This window comes from Pholcus phalangioides, unplaced genomic scaffold, assembly GCF_987345545.1.
Source record: "Pholcus phalangioides strain wild (caught in Gottingen) unplaced genomic scaffold, Ppha-v1.0 ptg000004l_1, whole genome shotgun sequence".
Lineage (NCBI taxonomy): Eukaryota > Metazoa > Arthropoda > Arachnida > Araneae > Pholcidae > Pholcus > Pholcus phalangioides.
In genome coordinates this window covers 47661894-47681234 of record NW_028301597.1, presented here as the reverse complement: position 1 = coordinate 47681234, position 19341 = coordinate 47661894, and the positions used below count along the sequence as shown (strand labels likewise).

Below are 19341 nucleotides of genomic sequence, written 5' to 3'. Positions count from 1 at the left end.
TGTTATTTAGTGGACAATCAAATTTTATTCAAGAGTGTGCGATATTTCAATGATTTATTTTTAAATTTTGGTATTTTACTGAATATTATCTACATAAACATATTTTTTGGTAAGGTAAAACAAAATAAGATTTAAGAAATTTAAATTCACAGTATTATAAATACAATGGCGCCAAAATCTGCCTATATAAAAAGTTTGCGTTTAAAAAAGTTTTTCTTTTTTATCTTCTGGAAATTTTGTTCATTCTCTATTGAACATGCCAGAGTATGCAATTCATTCACTCAATTTTTTTAAACCATATTTCTTGGAATAAGCATCTTTTTCCCATTTACGTTGCATTTTTTCCAGCTTTCATATAGTAGAAAAGGGTAATGATTTTTTAAATGAGAATAGTTTGCTTTTCAAAATGTGTATATTCATATATTACAAACATCCTCTGCATGCAGACACAATTGCTAATCATGTTGGCTGTATGTACATTTTGAATCATTATATGCAAATTTGTCAGAAGTGTGAGCTGCTCATCTTATTAAGAAAATGTGTTATTCATTTCCTGACTGCTAGAAATGTCTCACGTGGAGAAATTGATAGCTAATTCTAAGTTTGTGGTTTGAATGCTATAAATGATTGCAAGGTTCACATTAATTAACTGAAAATTTTAAAGGCGGCTGGGAATAATTGAGGGAAGCATATCTAACACTTTTGCACAAGATCAGCGATTACAGAGGATCAGACCAAACATGGTTCATCATGCAGATTCTCAAGGTATTCTCTTTATATGAAGGAAAGAGACCTTTCTGGATATTATGCTAAGGTCATCTCGTATGTATTTTTTTCTATATACAGTCTCACTCACGTTGTTCCAAACTCTGCCACAAAGTTCTGGCATTCATTCATTCAGTCTCGCCCACTTACAAACCTCACCATTGCTCATGATGTTTGGATAATACACACTACAGAAGAATCTCTGCCACATTTCTTATGGCCATGTTTCCCATGTAATGGGCTCATGCTCTGCGCGACTTTGTGTGGCCAAGATAAGAAAAAAAGAGTATGGTCCCACACATAGGCGTACGCAGAATTTTCTCGAGGGGGGAATTTTCAGATTTTTTTTACTTCTGAGGGGGTTTTTACTTTTTTTTCTGCAAAATAACACTATAATCTTGGCTCAAGGGAGAGATTAGAACCCCAAACCCCCTTTGCATATGCCAATGGTCCCAGAAAGCATGTAACCAATTCAAAAAGCATCTGATTGTATGTAAAGAATGTTGATGGACCCCATGTATGAGTGAAATTACAAATGTGAATGGTAAAAAAAGATTTAGCTGAACAGTTCTTTCACTAACATTCTAGATACAAACATTTGTTACTGTTTATAAGGAATTGTAAATAAAACTTATTTGTTAAATGGACATTGCCGATTCTAAATATCTGAAATACAATTCATTGAACTAATATAGTCAAAATATGACTAAAATAGTCAAAATAGCATAAGAGCATTAATATTAAGCATTTTTTCTTTTATTAATTTTTTTGAAAATAATGTTGCATCGGTGTAAATGCTGCAATGCTCATTCCAAGAAATAAATGTAGTTTTTTTTCATTCATTCTCACATTTTATATATTTCATATTTTATAAACTTCATTTAAGCTGACATGCTTAATGTATCACATTCGACAAAGTTATGCTCCATAAATGCAAATGAATGTTGCTTCTCTGTGATTTTCAATGTTTTATTTTCTGTTTGACATTGCATATTAAAAATTGTAAATAGAATTGTGAAACAAGAACTATTTTCATATGTATTTTGCCCATAAAATATTTTGTATGTAAATGTTTTTATTCTGAAAAGTGGGAGAAAAAGCCATTTATTTCTATGTTGTGCATGTAGTCATACAATCTTACAGTTTAGTATTCAGGAAAAAAATAATATATATATATATATATATATATATATATATATATATATATATATATATATATATATATATATATATATATGTATATATATATGTATAAATAAATGTAAGTGCAACTATTTTAATCTGTGATAGTTAGTTTGAATTATTGTCCCATTGAAAGATTAGAAAGTTGGAGAATTGATGCATAATCATAATTGATCATAATCATTTAAACTCTTATAAAATTTCTGATGATATTTTAAAGGTATTGTAGCCAGTTCTTCTTTGAAAGTCTAACAAAGTTTTAGATATACTAAATACTATAGTCGAACTTCGTGATTAAAGATTTATTTTAGGTACAGATTAAAAATGTGATTTTCACTTGGATGAAACCGTTTCTCAATGTGCTTGTAAATCACTATTCTAGTCTTTGTTGATGTTATTAAGCTAGGTTTAAATGAGGGCTGGACGAATCTCCAAAAATTTACATGTCCAGTTAGACACACGTAACTTAAAATTATAGATGCCCAAAATATATTACTAAATTTACCTAAAAATTCAAAAAATATATACAGTGAAATCTCAATACTCTGCGGACCAAGAAAAAATATCTGTGTGTGTGTGTGGAGGGGGAAGATTTAATGCGTGTCAGTAGAAATGCTTGCACTATTGATAATTATGAAATGAAAGTATTTAAATTTTTTGATTCTTTTATATGCTTGGGTAGGGCATGTGGTCAAACAAAATGCATGCCTGGTCAAAATTTTTAAATGTCCCAGAGAATGTTGGGCAATAGATTTCTCCAGTCCTGGTTTAAACGATGGTGAAAAAAAAATTACTATTCAATTGCTGCCAAAAATAGAGATGTACGCAGAAAGTTTAGTCCTTTTATAATATTCATATTAAATACATAACTTTTATAGATTGTAGAATGTGATGAAAACTAGGTATATATGATTTTGTTATTATTTACAGCTTTTGAAGCAGTGATGATATGAAAACATATTTATGTCAGTTATGAGCTGTAACAGTTCATCAAACAGCAATAGTTTTACATTGAACACTCATATACAAGTACTGCATTATTGTAAATTGTATTTCTAAAATTGAACTTTCATAAACTCTTATAAAATAACATTAAAATTTCTTTCAGATAGTCTTCAATATTGATTTAAGTCAAAGCTATTAATAGCGAATGAGAGTTTCTTTGCTTTTCAAACTTAATCATGGGTAGTGATACCTCATCTCTAACAAAGATTTTTTCTGGTTTTTCCCCAGACTCAGTCGAACAATGTTATATTTCCCTTCTTATTGTTTTTCATTTTAGGGTGTCTACTAACATGGAAAGCCATCAAATGAGAAACAGGTCATGGAAGTCAAGAAAAAATCACTGATTTTTTTACAAATCAATTTTCAGATTTTCCTGACAAGTTACCTTGCTCAATTCTGTCATAAAAAATCATGGCTTTTTTAACGGACTTCCCATTGCCTGATTCTTACAATCACGCTGTGGTTATCAGTTAAGATTAATTTGTCAATGTTGCTAAATAATGAGTGTTAAATAACTAATGCCACAAATGAACAAGCCTAAATCACTGATGTCCCCAAATAGCAATTGCTAATACGTAAAACATTGTGTCGATTTTCCCAACTTTATCTCTTATTTCGTAAACAACTTTTTGAGTAGACAAAGTACTAGAAACCTGGAATCATATCAACAAATTATGTGTGTGTAAGGGGATTGATCATAAATATTCATCCATCAGTTTCTCACTACTGATTTGGAACATCAATCACAGCACCTTCTGAACACATAACACTAATATCTCAAAGAGCATTTAGAGGTTTTATGATCTCAAAACTGGCTCACTTCTAGTCAAAATCTTTTCGACTGGTGGTACTTCTGCTCATGAAAAAAAGGTAATGGCAAGTACACAAACACATGACCACCTAAACTTTGTTCTCAAACAACTCTGAGAACCTACTTCTCAGTTATGGAAGAAAATCAATCAAATTGGCCACAAACAGTAGGTCCTGGTTTAGTTGGCCATTGTATGCATAAAATGAATTGTGGTGCTTGAGAAATAAAAGAAATTTTCCCTTTGCCCTATTCTATAAGGCAATAGTTCCAACTTATGACTAGAAATGCATATGTAATTATTCTTTGTGAAGATGGGTGGTTGCAAATGTTGAACTTTTATTGACAGCTCTACTTCATTAATAGTAACATAGTTGCTACCATATAACAAAAGAATCCAGCAAAGTTCATTTGGTCAAAGATCAAGCAAAAGTCACAGAATATTCTTTTGCGTAATGTGGGTAGACACTCTGCATCGGCACTTATCAGAGATCTGAAGAAAAATGAGATTGTGAGAAATATTTCAATATTAACCTATTTTCATCCATAAGTGGAATAATGCATGAATAGTTAGTGTCCTTTCATCATCAAGCACAGAATAATCAATTTTTATCATACTTATTTCCTAACCAATACATGGTGATACAGATACGAGAGGACAGATGGTAAATTCAAAGGATTTTGCAAATGAGTTTAACAGCAGGAGATGAAACAAATTTTGGGAATAAGGTTGCATGAGGGAGGAAGAAAATTTTTTTCCTAATCTTAAGGATTAAAATAAATTGTGGAATTTATTGCACAAAAATTGATTTTTTAAATTTTTCTTTGTTGTAATAAATCTTTACCATAAAAAATATTTTTTTCAATGTCAGAAGGAATTTAATTTTTCATTAAAGCTGTGACGGTGTTATTGAAGAGAGAGAGCCAAAAATCAAAAGCAAATCATAAGTGTGAACTAGCATATATATTTCTCTATGAACACTTTTTTGTCATGTATGTGATTTGATTGATTTGACGTCCATTCCATTTCTCTGTAACTTGCTTTGTGTTACTTCTGAAAGCATTATCATTCCCTCCAATGATCTGGAACCTGATTTTGGAAACTGCAGCATTAACATGTATCTAAAATTCAAAAGATAATTTCAAATAATGTATTCACGAATCCAAAACAATAATCAATCACTAAATCAACTTATTGGTATTGAAGATAGTATACAAATTATAAGAGCCATATTACTGAGTTTTTCCCCCTTGAAATTATTGGAAATATGAGTAAAATTTCCAACTTTTGAGTTTTTGAAATTATAATCCTATTTTCTTATGTAACAGTAGATTTAATTAGTTAATTTCAAGTAAATCTATGGATAAAAATTTACGTCTAGTTCATTGGCACATTTAACTTTGAATATTAGAGTATATATGAAAATTTTAGAATGAAACAGTATTTTCTTTAAAAACTCTATATTTTTTACTGTGCGTCCATTCATTGTGAGCTGCACTGATGAATACTGGTTTATGTGCTTGGAAAATAATTATGTGTAAAATTAAAAAAAGTAATCAGGTTATATGCATGTATATTTTATGTACATAATAAAATATAAAATATTTCGCATCTTTTGTGTGAACTGTAATTTCTGGAATAACCTAAGTCTCCAATTAAGTAATTACAATGTAGAAAATTTTAGGCATTGTGATCTGGAGATACCAATACATGAAAGATAAAATAAATCGCTGAAACCCAACATTGGACAAAATATGTATATGACAATTGGGTGTCATCACAAGAAAACTATTTGAAGAAGCTTTGATCATCTACTCCACTATCACAATACAAACATTCTTTTTGGAGATTCTTTCCTGGCCTACTGTTGTAGTTTTATTTTATAGCTCATTGAACTATTAAAAAAAGCCATATTGTATCTACCAATGATGTTAATTCTAATTTTAAACTTTGCAATAAAAAAGTCAATGAAATAGATTTTGAGAAGTCTAATAATCTTAATCAACTCATTTGTTAAGTATTGTAACTGCTTAAACTGATAGCATGTAAATAGGGATTTAATCTCAATTTCAAATATCCCAAATTTTTTTTAATGCAGTCCCTGCTCTTAGTGTAACAGTGAATCTGGAAATCATAAACCAAAATTGAAACAATCGTCCACCAAAGGTTTTTTCTAATTTTTCTTTCTTACCTCCATTTCATTAACATTTATTCAGCTTTCATCTCCCAGCAGATCTTTTTGTTTTGCTTTCATAATTTTTTCAGCCTCGTTTGAATAGTTTTCAGCTATTTGCTGTAACTAGTAGAAAAAAACAAATCTCATTATTATGCAGTACATTTAACACTGAAATAAAGAAAAAATCGTCCATGAAAAGGGAGAAACAATTCGCTAAATTTTAATATGCAAGAGCAAATGCATTTATGAGCAAAAAATTTATCATTCATTATAAAAACGAATGTATTTTGTCAATTAATTTAATATTCATAGCTTAAAGATTCAGAGGTGACATGGGAAAATGTTTTCGAAAATTTTGAGCTGTCTCGTGAGAACACAATATAATCTAATATTTTCCTGAGACGATTTTCGGAAATGTTATAAATATTAGATATTATTGCTGATGCTAATTTGTGTAATGTGAGAGGAAAAAAAAATACATATAAAAATTTTTTTTTCTATGTAATTGTAAAATTTTGTAGTCAACATGATGTAATCTTGAAATCATTCCAATTATTTGCGAACACTCTATTTATATATCCATGAAAAGAAAAAACGCAATACCTGCTGTTGAGTACTGAACACCAAATCTTCTGATAAATCTGTTCTACTTTTAGCTTCTTTAATGTATTCATTTTGAATGCTTCTAACTAATTCTTTGGTCTTCACAAACATTGATTTAGCATTTTTTGCTAGTTTTTCTCTGTGTTCATGAGTTACTCTATTGAGAAATATAGAAAATATATATATAAATACATCAAAAGTGATCATTAAAAAAGAATCAACGTAACTGTTTTTTCATGACAAAAAAAAATTAAAAAATGCAGCTGAAGATTAAAAGACATAGAAAGTATGCTTTGCAATAGTAAAATTATTAATTATTACCAATATTGAAAAGAAAAGAAAATGAACATATATTAAAAATGCCTTAAATCTGGATGATTCTGAACTTTCCATTTTGAAAAAAAAAAGACTGAAACACATACGGACAACATCCAAACTATTAATACCATACAAAAAGAGTAAGTTCCAAACCAAAAGTTCAAGGTTTCATGTAATTTGAATGAATTTTTTTAAAATTTCCTCAAGATCATCTCTATTTTCTTTGGAGTTGCTTTCTTTACAAAAAAAAAGTCCACGAATACCATACATCTAAATCATAATTTTCCTTGCATAACAAAAGTATACATTTCAAACCCTTGATTTACAGTCATCTCTTCTATGGACAAATTTTTCTGTCCCGCTGGTGCCTACAAAAAAGAGGTTTTACTGTCACTTCAATGTGGAAAAGACCTGGCAGACAGTCCGTAATGAATTAAGAGCGAAACTAATAAGATTAAATATGAAAAAACACCTATGAGCAATTATTTCATCAAATAGGAATAAGTTATTTTTCATCAACTTCTGAGATAAGCTCACCACCTATACATGCATTTTTTTGCAACAGGGTCACTTTTTTTTAACCCGGAGAACGCACGCTATAAGTACTCACGCCTCTAAGTATTATGACCGGGCCTTTAAGACCCACCGTGCGTGCTCGCGGGTTAAAGTAAAACTGGCATCCTGTGCATTTTATACTATGGACAGATAAGCAGAGTCTAGAACACTTGCATGTTATGTACATTCAGTGTTTTGCATGGTTGCTCCAAAAAGTACTGAAACGGTACAAAAAAAACTGGTTTACAATCTTTTTGTTAAAAAAATTAAGTAAATTATCAAATAAAACAGGCAACTTCAATGACTAAAAAGAATGTTTGAATTGAAAAATGATAATTCGAATAATTATCAGTTGGAAAATTCCTGATATAAGAAATAGAACTCTCAGAAAATGATGTTTGGTGTAATGAAATATATCAGATTTCCGAAAGCATAACTCCTCGTTTCGCCACACTAGGGCAACGTCTTCAAAGGTTCGTTCAATAGCGAGACTACAGCATCAAGTTATTCCTTATGTACATGTCTGGGATTGTTAATTTGGTACAGAAGAGCTGTATTGGCTGATTGGGTTAGATATGTTTGGCTGTACTTAGATGTACTAAGTACTGTAAACCAGGGCTACTTTGTAACACGGTACAACTTTGTGACACCTACTCTTTACAGCACACTTTAAAATTTGCTAGGCTTTTCAAAAAGGTTGAGGGAAAAAATATTTCAGCAGAGTGTGTCCAGAAGATTCTGTCATCTGTTGGTAACTCTCGGAAGTAATTGTATGGCACAGGAACAGTCCTGTAAAACTATTTTAGATAATGCACATTGAATGATTTTCAGGAAAGTGTTGAAACTTTGTGTTGGTGTATGAAATATATAGCAGCTGTGGATTTCAAAGCGAGTTCATTTGAATACATATTTTATTATAATAATTTAGTGTTAGAAACATAAAGAAAGATTATAATGAATAGTATAAATACAGAGTGTTTAATCTACTAAATAGAGTGTATAATATAGAGTATATAATTTACTTGCATTTTTCAACAAAATGTGTATGACTTGCAAAAGTACTGTACAACTTTGTGACAAAAAAAAATTGAGGAAAACCGAAGTATTTGATTTAAAAAAGCTGGATATACACCTGCTGAACAGTTCTAAATCAATTAAACAGTTCTAAATCAATTAAACAGTTCTAAATCAATTAAACAGTTCTAAATCAATTAAACATTCAAGAGAGAGAGAGAGAGAGAAAATGAATCTATATGAGAAAATGTAAGTGAGAAAGCTTTATAGAATACCTGAATCAATAAAAAACGGAATTGACACAGAAAGGGCAGACAAGAAAGAGAAGAATTAATGTGACTCCTGGGAAGAGCACCTCTGCATTGGATTTACACAGTTCATCAAGTGCAAATACCTTAGCACCTTGTGCATCTAGTAAAAAAGTGCCAAAAAGAATCAGTACAGAAAGATGTTCATCATGTGAAAATGATGCAAAGTCTGTTGTGTATGCAGAATCAGATAACAGTTGGTATGAAACAGACTTTGAATCAAGAGTCTATGCGTTGTAGTTTTTGTAGATAAATATTATCCAGGAATGATTACAAAAAATTTTTTTAATGAGGTACTCTAATGAATGTGATGGAAATATCAGGCAAACACTGGAGATCACTTAATAAATAAGGACAAAATCTGATGCCAAGAAAAAAGAAAGTGTGTTCAAAACTGATAATAGTATACTAAACATTATGGACAAAATCTGATGCCAAGAAAAAAGAAAGAGTGTTCAAAACTGATAATACTCGCAGTATACTAAACATTAAGTTAGAATGATAATTTATCAGATCAGAATCTTGATTTCATTTAACATACTTTGGAATCTGTAAGTATATCATTGTTCCTTCCTGTTGTGGATTCAATCCAAGTCCTGATTCATTTATGGCTTGAAGGGCCGATTTCAGACCCTGCAAAAAAAACACAATTTTTCTAAAACATTCAGAACCTTTCTTGATCAAATAATTAAAGTAATAGTTGGAATGTTATAAATAAAAATTAAAAAAAAAATTTGATCCTAATGATCTCATATTAATGGAACTAAATACTTCATGAATTTTTCTGACAATTTGAGAAATTATAAGAATCACAATTCTCTAAATCGTTAAACCTGTAAAACAAGCTCAAGAAGAACTATATGGGAACATAAAGGGATGTCTATAATCCTTGTTTTGAGCTATTTACAACCCTGACTATTCATCAGGCAGCTACAAAACTTTGGGAACATTTAAATGATGAGGTAGAAATAATTTTCGAGCCCCTTTAAAGACCAAAAATGTATACAGTAAAAATACTATATAACAATATTACTCTCTGGTCCAGAGATTCACTAATATATTCTATCTATAACTATAACTTTTTTTAAAATGATAGGTTTTTCCTGTCCCTGGAGTATCAATATGCAAGTGTTTCACTGCATAAAGCTTTTGGTGATGGATCACTGTGGTTTGTAAAAGAGCAAAACATATTCTTGTAAACACAACATCATACTTATTAGCAAAGAGATGAGAGTAAAAATGTTTTCTATGGAGATATTTAGATAACCTACCATGAAACTTCAGCAGTTTAGACACATGTTTGTAAAAACTCACACTGTAATTTGGTAGCACAGCCAGCATTTTTAGATGCTGGTAATGGATGTTCTGTAAGGAGTTTGTGCAACAAGTCAAAAAATATTTTTAAAGGATTTAATTTTAATGGAAAAGACTTCTTTACTGAATATTCATGGGGAATATTCATTTAACGGATATCCATGGTTCTATTGTAGAACCTTCAGAATTAGAGAGTTTTTCACACTACACTTTGTATTTCATCACAATAAAAGAACTGGTGATAACACAGATATTCAAATCAATGAATCATAGTTTGAATAGACAATTGAACTGAATGAACAAAAGCCTGTACATTCTTACATGTTACTTTATACAAATACAACGCCACAATAGGCAAATTGCCCAACGATGTGGCTGACTTAAGAACATCATGGATCCCCAAGCCATTTTTTGGACGCCCTACCTACTACTACACACGCACCCCGCCCACACCCCCCTCCCGCGGAACCCCCAACGAATCGGTACATGCGGGAATGTACGTGTAGTGAAACCTGACGTGAAGTGTTTTTTGTTTCTCTGTAATGCTTGTTATGTGTAGTGCTGCCATCTGCCACCATTTTTTCTAACTATGAGTGAAGTGTTATGATTGAATGATTTATCGTTGTAGGACTGTTGCTCTCTGTGGTGAGACTTTTTAATGGGGAGATCAGCTCACATTTGCGCCTTGAAGTTGGGAACCACAGAAAGCCAACTTCAGCCGACCACCACTGTGGGGTTCGAACCCGGATCCTCGCATCGCGAGTCTGTCAAAAGTGTAATTAACTGGAGTTGGGTGGATTTGAACCCATGTACCCTGAACTCTTCCCATCTCCAACTCCGTATCTTACCAACCCACCACTACAGCACTAAATGTACTTATGTAACATTTTACACAAGATTATGAAGCCAATGACAGCAATATTCAAATTATTAATAACATTACATTATATCATTTAAATACATATTCTGTGCATTATTGCTAGTGCTAAGGGCTAGCTAAAGCCACAATTTTTAATTTGAAGTATAACATGCATCATTCAGTAGTGAGCAAACCTACTATTGAATAGTTGAAATAAGTAATTCAACTCACCTCTGGAAATGAAGACATATTGATGGCGATCAAATTAGGATTCTTTCTGGATATCTGACCTAATTCATTCAGTGAATATCTATCTCCTTCGACTTCTACTTGAAGATTTTCTATGGCACCTAGAATAAAGAAATACGAATTGTTACAAGCAGGTAATGTAAGGTTGTTATCGAGCCACCTGTTGATAAAAAAGCAATCTCCACGAACAACGACGATTTAGAGGGCAAATGGGTGGTCGTGGATGAGGTAGAGGGGGGATAGTGATAAGGGTTTAATCATCGGCGAATATATTTAAATAGGGTAGTAGAGAAGCAGTGTCCAATTGAGCGTCCAGTGAGTTTGACGAGCTCCCTCTCGAAAATTTTGGAAATTATTATCAAAAGGCAGTTGGTGAAGTGGATAGATGAGAATAATGTATTGTCCTATAATCAGCATGGGTTCAGGAAGGGGAAGCTATGTGTGACTAACCTCCTTTCCTTCTATGATCACGTGACGAAAGCTTTGGGTAAGGGCAAAAATGTAGATGCGGTTTACCTTGATTACTAGAAGGCATTCGATCGGGTACAACATGGTAAACTCTTGAAGCATTTACATGAGATTGGGGGCAACATGCTGAATTGGATAGAATCGTGGTTGACAGATAGATCACAACGGGTTATGGTGAACAGAGAATTCTCTGATGGGACAGGCGTCACTTGTGGAGTTCCTCGAGGAAGTGTCCTTGGCCCCATACTTTTTTCACTTTTTATAGATAAACTTGATCAGAGTATCGATGGGATTGCTAGCGAATTCGCAGAAGGCATGAAGCTAATTTGGGAAATTGGGAATCGAAGTGATAGGGAGTTGCTCCAGAATAACTTAAACAGGATTGCATCATGGGCAAATGAATGGAGCATGAAGTTTAGTATGACATGAATGTCGCTCTCCACTTGTTAATACAAGATATACAGAAGACTGGATGTTGTGAAGATATTTATTATTTGAGATGTTAATTTTTTTTTTTTTTTTTTTTTAAGGAAGGGAAAAAAAAAAATTAACATCTCAAATAATAAATATCTTCACAACATCCAGTCTTCTGTATATCTTGTATTAACAAGTGGAGAGCGACATTCATGTCATATATATAGCCATCTGGTGGCTCGTCGCCCATGAGCTATTAGCTGATCGGTTCCACCGTCCATTGCACGGTTCCGTTCGGCACATATACGCTCTAGCGAAGGAAAATCTCTATCTCCTCTGTAGCTTAGTGGTCAGAGCACTCGTCCGGCAATCGAGGGATCCGGGTTCGACTCCCGGTAGAGGCAGAGATGAGTTTTTTCCTTCCTTAAAAAAAAAAAAATTAACATCTCAAATAATAAATATCTTCACATAATCCAGTCTTCTGTATATCTTGTATGAAGTTTAGTGTTGACAAGTGCATGGTCGCTCATTTTGGTCAAACAACCCATGGTTCTCTTACGAGTTAAATGATGTCACTACCCCGGATGCAACTAGGGTGACAGATTTGGGAATTCTCATTGAGGAGTGGCTTAGGTTTTCTGCATATTGTTCAGCAGTAGTCAAAAAAGTAAATAGAATACTCAGTTTCATTTTCAAAAAAGTCTCTTTGCATTCTTCTAAAGGCATTCTTCTGCTTTTCTGAGGCTTAGTACATCCTGGAATGGACTATGCTGTAAGGTTTTGGAGTCCATACCTACAGAGGGGCATGGACTTGATTGAAGGGGTCTTAGAATAAGACAACCATAAATATTCTTTATGGGCATTTCACTGTGTATATATATTGTTCGTAATTGCATTTTTATTTGGGTTGCTGTATTTTAGAAATATATGGCATCCATATTTGTTAAGGGCATCTTTTTCTCAGCCACCTCATTGGACATTTTTCCTGTTGAGGTGTTGTATTTGTATAACAGTGCAACTCCTCGGAAATAATGTTGCTAAGAAGCATTGTAACACAGCTGCGAAAACCAAACTGACAAAATCGTCTATGTGTCTGTTGCATTAACATTAAATTATGATTGGTATATGATGCTGTACCTTTAAATTGTATTTATATCCCGGGAGGAACAGAGCCTGGGTCGCGTCTGGTCTGACGGACCTTTAAATTGATGCATAGGGGCCGTTCAAGTTTTATGTGAGCAGAGTTTTGGCTATTTTTAACACCCCCTCCCCGTATATAGCTGTACTTAAATGTATTGCTGTTAACAAGTTGGGTTGCAAATAAAGGCACCATCTATTGGTGGTCACCTCAAGCTCTTTAGGGAAAATATATTATCTATATTCTTATTCCTGGTTAAAATCTAGGACCTGATAGCAACCTTCACGAGCATCTTACCACTGCACCATAAATTACAATTTTCAAATATGTTAGTTAAACGAATTTCACATTGTTAAATATATGTTGCATTGAAATCTGAGGTTCTTAATATAGCCATTAATAGCTGAGATCAAACTTGAGATTAATTCAAATGTAAACAAAGCAAATATATATATCTATATACCCGCTGATGTCCTGATGGAAAGATGAGCAATAAAATCAGCTTTCATCTTGTCAATGGCAGCTTGTAGCTGATTACGATAACCATGAACATCAATAACATCCATCATTTCTTCATCTGATAGAAGAGCTTTGTTCTTCATTCCTGATATGATGAACTTTAATGTAAGCATAATGAATGAAAAGAAAAGAAAATAGTAATATGAACATCACTATTAATGCGGTTCTAACCCTGAGTGAGATAAAAATGTAACAAATACATACAGGCCAATTCCCAGATTTGAAAATTCCATAATCCATCATCTGATGAAGTGTTTCATATCAAAGTAATTTGCCATACTAGCTATTACCTGAGGTCACGTGGCTTTTTCAACCTGAAAATCCTCCCTTATGGCCCCTTTAGGAGTTTTTTTAAAATTCCTTCTTGCTGAGTCTCTACATTATAAAATAAAACTACAGACCAAATTTTTATATTTATGGCTTCAATGAATTGTATTTGTTTCTTCCTTCAAAGGAAGAATGTCAGGGAAATTATCAAGCAGATTTCTCTAGAAACCCTGCAAAAGCTTTGTGTAAATTTTTGATCTTCAAAAGGGTCTTTGAAAATTCTCCCCATCCCTTCACAGAGACATTCCCAAAGATCATAATGTTATGATAGATCATGCAATATCTCCCTCTTTTTTTGAGGGACATGCAAACCATGTCTAAGTCAATATGCGACTTCTTGCGCGAATCATCAAATAAACAAATCTAGATTTACAGAAATGTAGAAATTAATTTTTTTTTTTCCTTTTTTAAGGGGCGCTAAGTATTTCGATTCCCCCCCCCCCCCAATTGAAATTCGAGTTATCCATCTGCCTATTTCAACTTCCAAAAATGCTTAATTAAAGCTGTGGCATTTTTTCGATGTAATTTTTACAGGCCCATAATTAATTTTAAAATATCCTAACTCACATGAATTTATGCAGTTGAATATCAAAAGACAATATCGAGACATTAATTTTCATCCTTGAGAAGACGTTAATAAAAAGTTGAAATCAATTTTATTGCGTGGATGTCCATCTCAAAAGTAGGTCCGGCTAATTACTTCATATTTAATCTTTTAAGCTTTGTATATCTCTAAGTGAACTCAATATTTAAAAAATCGAGAATTCTATACAGTTTTTAAAATTATTGATGTGACAGAAAACCCCACCAAATTTCCGCATTTCTACAGTAAAATTGGTAATTTTAACACTGATTTCTATGAGAATCACTTTTTTCCTGACCCTCAAAGCGATGATGATGAGATCTATTCAAAAAGCCTCATTACTGGGAGTATTGAAAATGTGGCAAACCATTATGAAAGCATAAACTATTATACATATACTGGCAGCATTAAAGAAGTGACAAACCATTGTAAAGGCATATACACGTCTGAAACGCATTGCTAGGGAACCACGGTAACCAAAGTAAATGTTTGGAAAGTTATTGTTGAGGCACAAAACCATTGTTGCCCAACAGTTTTTTGCCCTGCTCTGATGAAGTTTTAAAGTAGCCTATCATTCGAGTCGAGTCCCATTTTGGTATATATGCAAAATTCGGTGACGATCGATCTAAAATTGTAGATTTGTGTAGCGAACATACACAGAAAATCAATTTTAGATATATAGGCCTATAGATAAATAAATAAAAGGGGAAAACTTGGATCTATTATTTTTTGTTTGAGGATAGGATTGCATTGGGCGACAATAAGAACCATTTTCACAGGACGTTCCCATATTCTTTAAGTCTTGATTTTTTTACAGAGATGTCTTTTTTTTTAAAGTATTTTCAATGAAGCCTGCTTAAATTTTTCATCCTTTAGTGCAATCAAGGATTAAAATTCCAAGGACCAAATACAACACCACAACAGGCAAAATGCCCAACGAGGTGGCTGATAAAAAGATGCCCATAAAAATATGGTTGTCATATGTTTCAAAAATACAGCAACCCAATTAAAAATGCAATTAACACAAATTACAAACAATATATACACATGATAAAATATTATACAATGCCCATAAAGAATACTTATGGTTGTCCATTCTTAGAATAAGACAACCATAAGTATTCTTTATGGGCATTGTATAATATTTTATCATGTGAATATATTGTTTGTAATTTGTGTTAATTGCATTTTTAATTGGGTTGCTGTATTTTTGAAACATATGACAACCATATTTTTATGGGCATCTTTTTATCAGCCACCTCGTTGGGCATTTTGCCTGTTGTGGTGTTGTATTTGTATTTGTATTTGTATTTATAAAAGAAAATTATGACTGTAAATATATTATAAACATTGTGTATCATAAATATTTGTTAATATTTAATGGGGTTTTTTATACAACTCATTTTATTCCACCATTTAACCTACAGCAGCAATTCTCAATCAGTGCTCCACGAAGCCCTTGGGCTCTATGTGCATTTCCCAGGAGTTCCACAGTCACTCGAGGAACATAAAATAAATCAATACATTTGATAAATAAATAAAATAAAAAAGGGGCCTAAAGGGTTCCGCTATATAAATTATATACTAAAAAAGGCTCCTCGAGTGAAACAAGCCTCCACAATAGAAATTATACTCTGAAAAAAGATCAGAGATTCAGAAAAGATTGAGAGCCACTGATCTACAGCATTAGCACTTCATTTCTTTCAACAATAATCGGCAGCTTTGCAAACTTTTGGCGCCATATTTGATGACAATTGCCAATTTCCAGTATCGGAAAAATCCTAATCATCCATATTTTTCTGAGAAAAAACATGGTGAGCATAGGATTGCAAGGACTGAAATAGTATTTTCTTAGCAATTGAAGTTGGAAAACTACAGGAAACTAACTTTGGCCAATCACCACTGTGCCGGTCACGATATCAAATATTACTAACACTAGAAACATACAATAGTTCAATAAAGGGAAAAATATACTAATAAATCACCTTTAGACTTCTTTCCCCCGAATCCTTTTGCATACTCTCGAGAAGAAATTAATAATAGACGACTATAGCTGTTACTGGATGTCAAGAACTTTTCTTTGCACACATCAGGATTCAGCTGTAAGTCATTTCTTTTAACATGAGAACAATTATTAAGCAGTCTGAATGCATTTCTGTGCTTGCACCATGTTACAGAAGTTTGCGATAATAAATTCCTGAACATTTCTTAAGTACTGAAATGGAAAAATATAATTATTTCGTAACATTAAAAAAAAACTTTTACATGACAAGAATTCCCAAAAAATTCACTTGCTTTGATGTAAAAATTAAATTAAATTTACACGTGTATATATGGAGGCTATCTTTCAATTTCAGCTTTAGCGGTTCTAGCTAAATTTCGGTGACAGAGAGACCTATACAATCCTGAGCAGTGTTTACTTTCTTGTCTCCCACACAAGATGGTGGTGGTAAGCTTCTAAATCCAGATCCAGGCTAACAGCATAGCACTGTGCCATACCAGACAAAAACTGATATGAAAGAAATAGACTCGGCACAGCACAACTGATTTTGATGACAAATTGTACAACATAGTGCATTGTGTTAAACAAGGGAAAGGGTCTTCAAAAGTTTAGAAAAAATCTCCATTGATTCTACTCATTTAGATAAATATGCACAAAAATATAAAAAAATCTGGCGAAATTATTATGGGTCACTCAAAAAAAAGTAGTAAATATTAATATTTTGAATGCCAATGGAAGCTAAGAATGAATTTTAAAATCCTGCAACCCTCGAACGATGCCATTCAAACAACACATGCTAAAGTACAGCACAGACAAAGAAAGAAAAGAGAAATCACATTCTATTTTAAAAAACTAGAACAGAGAAGCTGGAGGAAAGTGAAATGAAGTTTTTTTACGGGTATTTTTACCAACAAGCTAAAGAGGAAATGACTAGCACCGACTATTATCTAATAATTATTTGCGGCTTTAAAACAATTGCATTTTGCTGCTAATTTTTTTGTTTTTGTTTCTGGGTGAGGTGAAAAATGCACTTGGTTTTTTTTTTTTAATAATTTTTTGCAGATGACACCTTGGGACTCTTTCCTTCTAATATGAACAAAATTTGCACAATCATCTGTGCTGAGCCACTCTCCAAAATCTTTAATTAAAATTGTTTGATGAGCATATGTGTGGCCATTCCGGACTTATTTTTCCAGTAATAAAGGATGAAGCCGGGGGGGGGGGGCAAGTGAGATGGCTGCAAGTGGCAAATTTCAAGGCCTGTTTTCCTAGGATTTTTCGCACTGCATACAATGTAAATTACCCACTTTGTGACATGTCATTCACTCACCCAAAGGAAAAGCAGTATGACTGTTTTTCTACAGAGCACAAGACACCTCCCAGAGCTTCAGGGGCAATTCAATTATTACGTCAGAAAATTTTTAGCCATTTTTGACCCCCGCCCCCTTGTCAGCAAAATTTTGTCATCAGCTCTACCCAATGCCTTTCAACACATATTAGTGGGATCACAGCCCCTCCCTATGATCAAAAATTGTTTTTTTAATGCAAAAAATATTTTTTTTTTAATTAAAATTTCTGAAGAAAATACCTTTATTTTCAAAGAAAATACCTATTATAATCAATTTCTGTTCATTTCAATTCTATTTGAAGAACTTAAAATTCCATTTTAGGAAATTCATTGCGACCCACCCTCTAAGCCATATATGATAAACCCTTGACTCGCAGAACAAATTAGCCCTGGGATTATCTGATGTGGCCTATCCCCCCCCCCCCCCAAACATAATTTCATAAAAATGAACTAAGTGGCACATTTACAGATTGCTTTCAGTGACCTGTGGCACAATTCCAGAGCATTTAAGCAGCCCGTGGCACACTAACATCTCAACATGTGGGGCCCAATGAAGCTCGCGCCCAGGGGACTACAAATCAAATTGGTCGGAGGTCAAATTATTGATTTTCCTGCGCATTGAATTATACAGGGTGTTTCAAAAAGAATCGTAACTATTCAGCTTTTAATCTGCTTTGATCGAATAATGTATAGGTAGAAAGAGGGGAAATCTCAGGTTTGCCGACAGATAGCACTAACGCTCCTCCTTCGGCCGCCACTTCAGTGTTTGTCAAGATTTCGACTGAACAACAGAAATCGTTTTGTGTTCTAACCTTCGCGAAGTGCGGGTCCGTAACAACTGTTCATCGTGCTTTTCGTCGACAATACCCTGGTGTTGAACTTCCTACCGCTCAGAGCATTAGGGGATGGTATAAACAATTCCGAGGCACGGGTCTTCGCATGTCAGACGAAAATGTGGAACGCATCCGACAGAGTTTCGCATGTAGTCCGCAGAAATCCACTCGCAGTGGATGGAAACATGCTCGCAAGTTTGCGACGGATTCGACTACCGTATAGACATATGCCGTGCATCTCAAGGTGGACATATTAAGCACCTTTAATTTGGTATGTAAAAAAACTTTGATTAGCCATTAAATTAATCTTAATTGTCTATGTTCAATATTTTTCGTAATCGACGAATTTCAAATCTGGTGATTCTTTTTGAAACACCCTGTACAATGGTTTTTTTTTTTAAACTTGACACCTCAAATTCTTTGAAATGACTCTGAATACACAGTAAAAACTACCTTTAATCCCAATGAGATTCTCAGTGGGACTTTTTCAAACCTGGTACCGTGTAAACAAACAGTTCAAGAACATTTTGCATGTACAAGGAGGAGGAAAGT

General features: G+C 33.2%; 1 protein-coding gene across 2 annotated transcripts; it reads right to left on the bottom strand.

Annotated features, from left to right (window-relative positions):
• Positions 1 to 2750: 2750 nt before the first annotated feature.
• mRRF1 (mitochondrial ribosome recycling factor 1) lies at positions 2751 to 19326 on the bottom strand. Of its 2 annotated transcripts, none has more exons than XM_089231623.1 (8): positions 19243 to 19326; positions 16592 to 16821; positions 13641 to 13781; positions 11140 to 11258; positions 9277 to 9368; positions 6541 to 6697; positions 5953 to 6060; positions 2751 to 4882 (listed from the first exon to the last, which is right to left on the bottom strand). In XM_089231623.1, the coding sequence occupies exons 2-7, from the start codon at positions 16809 to 16811 to the stop codon at positions 5974 to 5976; spliced, it is 816 nt and encodes a 271-aa protein (XP_089087749.1). In that variant the 5' UTR covers positions 16812 to 16821; positions 19243 to 19326; the 3' UTR covers positions 2751 to 4882; positions 5953 to 5973. The 2 variants fall into 2 exon arrangements, with proteins under 2 accessions (XP_089087749.1, XP_089087750.1); XM_089231624.1 differs by having other exon boundaries at positions 4706 to 4882; positions 13641 to 13794; positions 19243 to 19322.
• Positions 19327 to 19341: the final 15 nt, after the last annotated feature.

Bases quoted from the DNA above. Each gene is read 5' to 3' on its own strand.
- mRRF1 (XM_089231623.1), bottom strand. From the start codon at position 16,811: ATGTTCAGGAATTTATTATCGCAAACTTCTGTAACATGGTGCAAGCAC. The intron at 13,782-16,591 runs GTGATTTATTAG...TCATCATATCAG, and splicing joins CGGGGGAAAGAAGTCTAAAG to GAATGAAGAACAAAGCTCTT. The intron at 6,698-9,276 runs GTATGTTAAATG...ATTTCTCAATAG, and splicing joins ATATACTTACAGATTCCAAA to AGTAACTCATGAACACAGAG.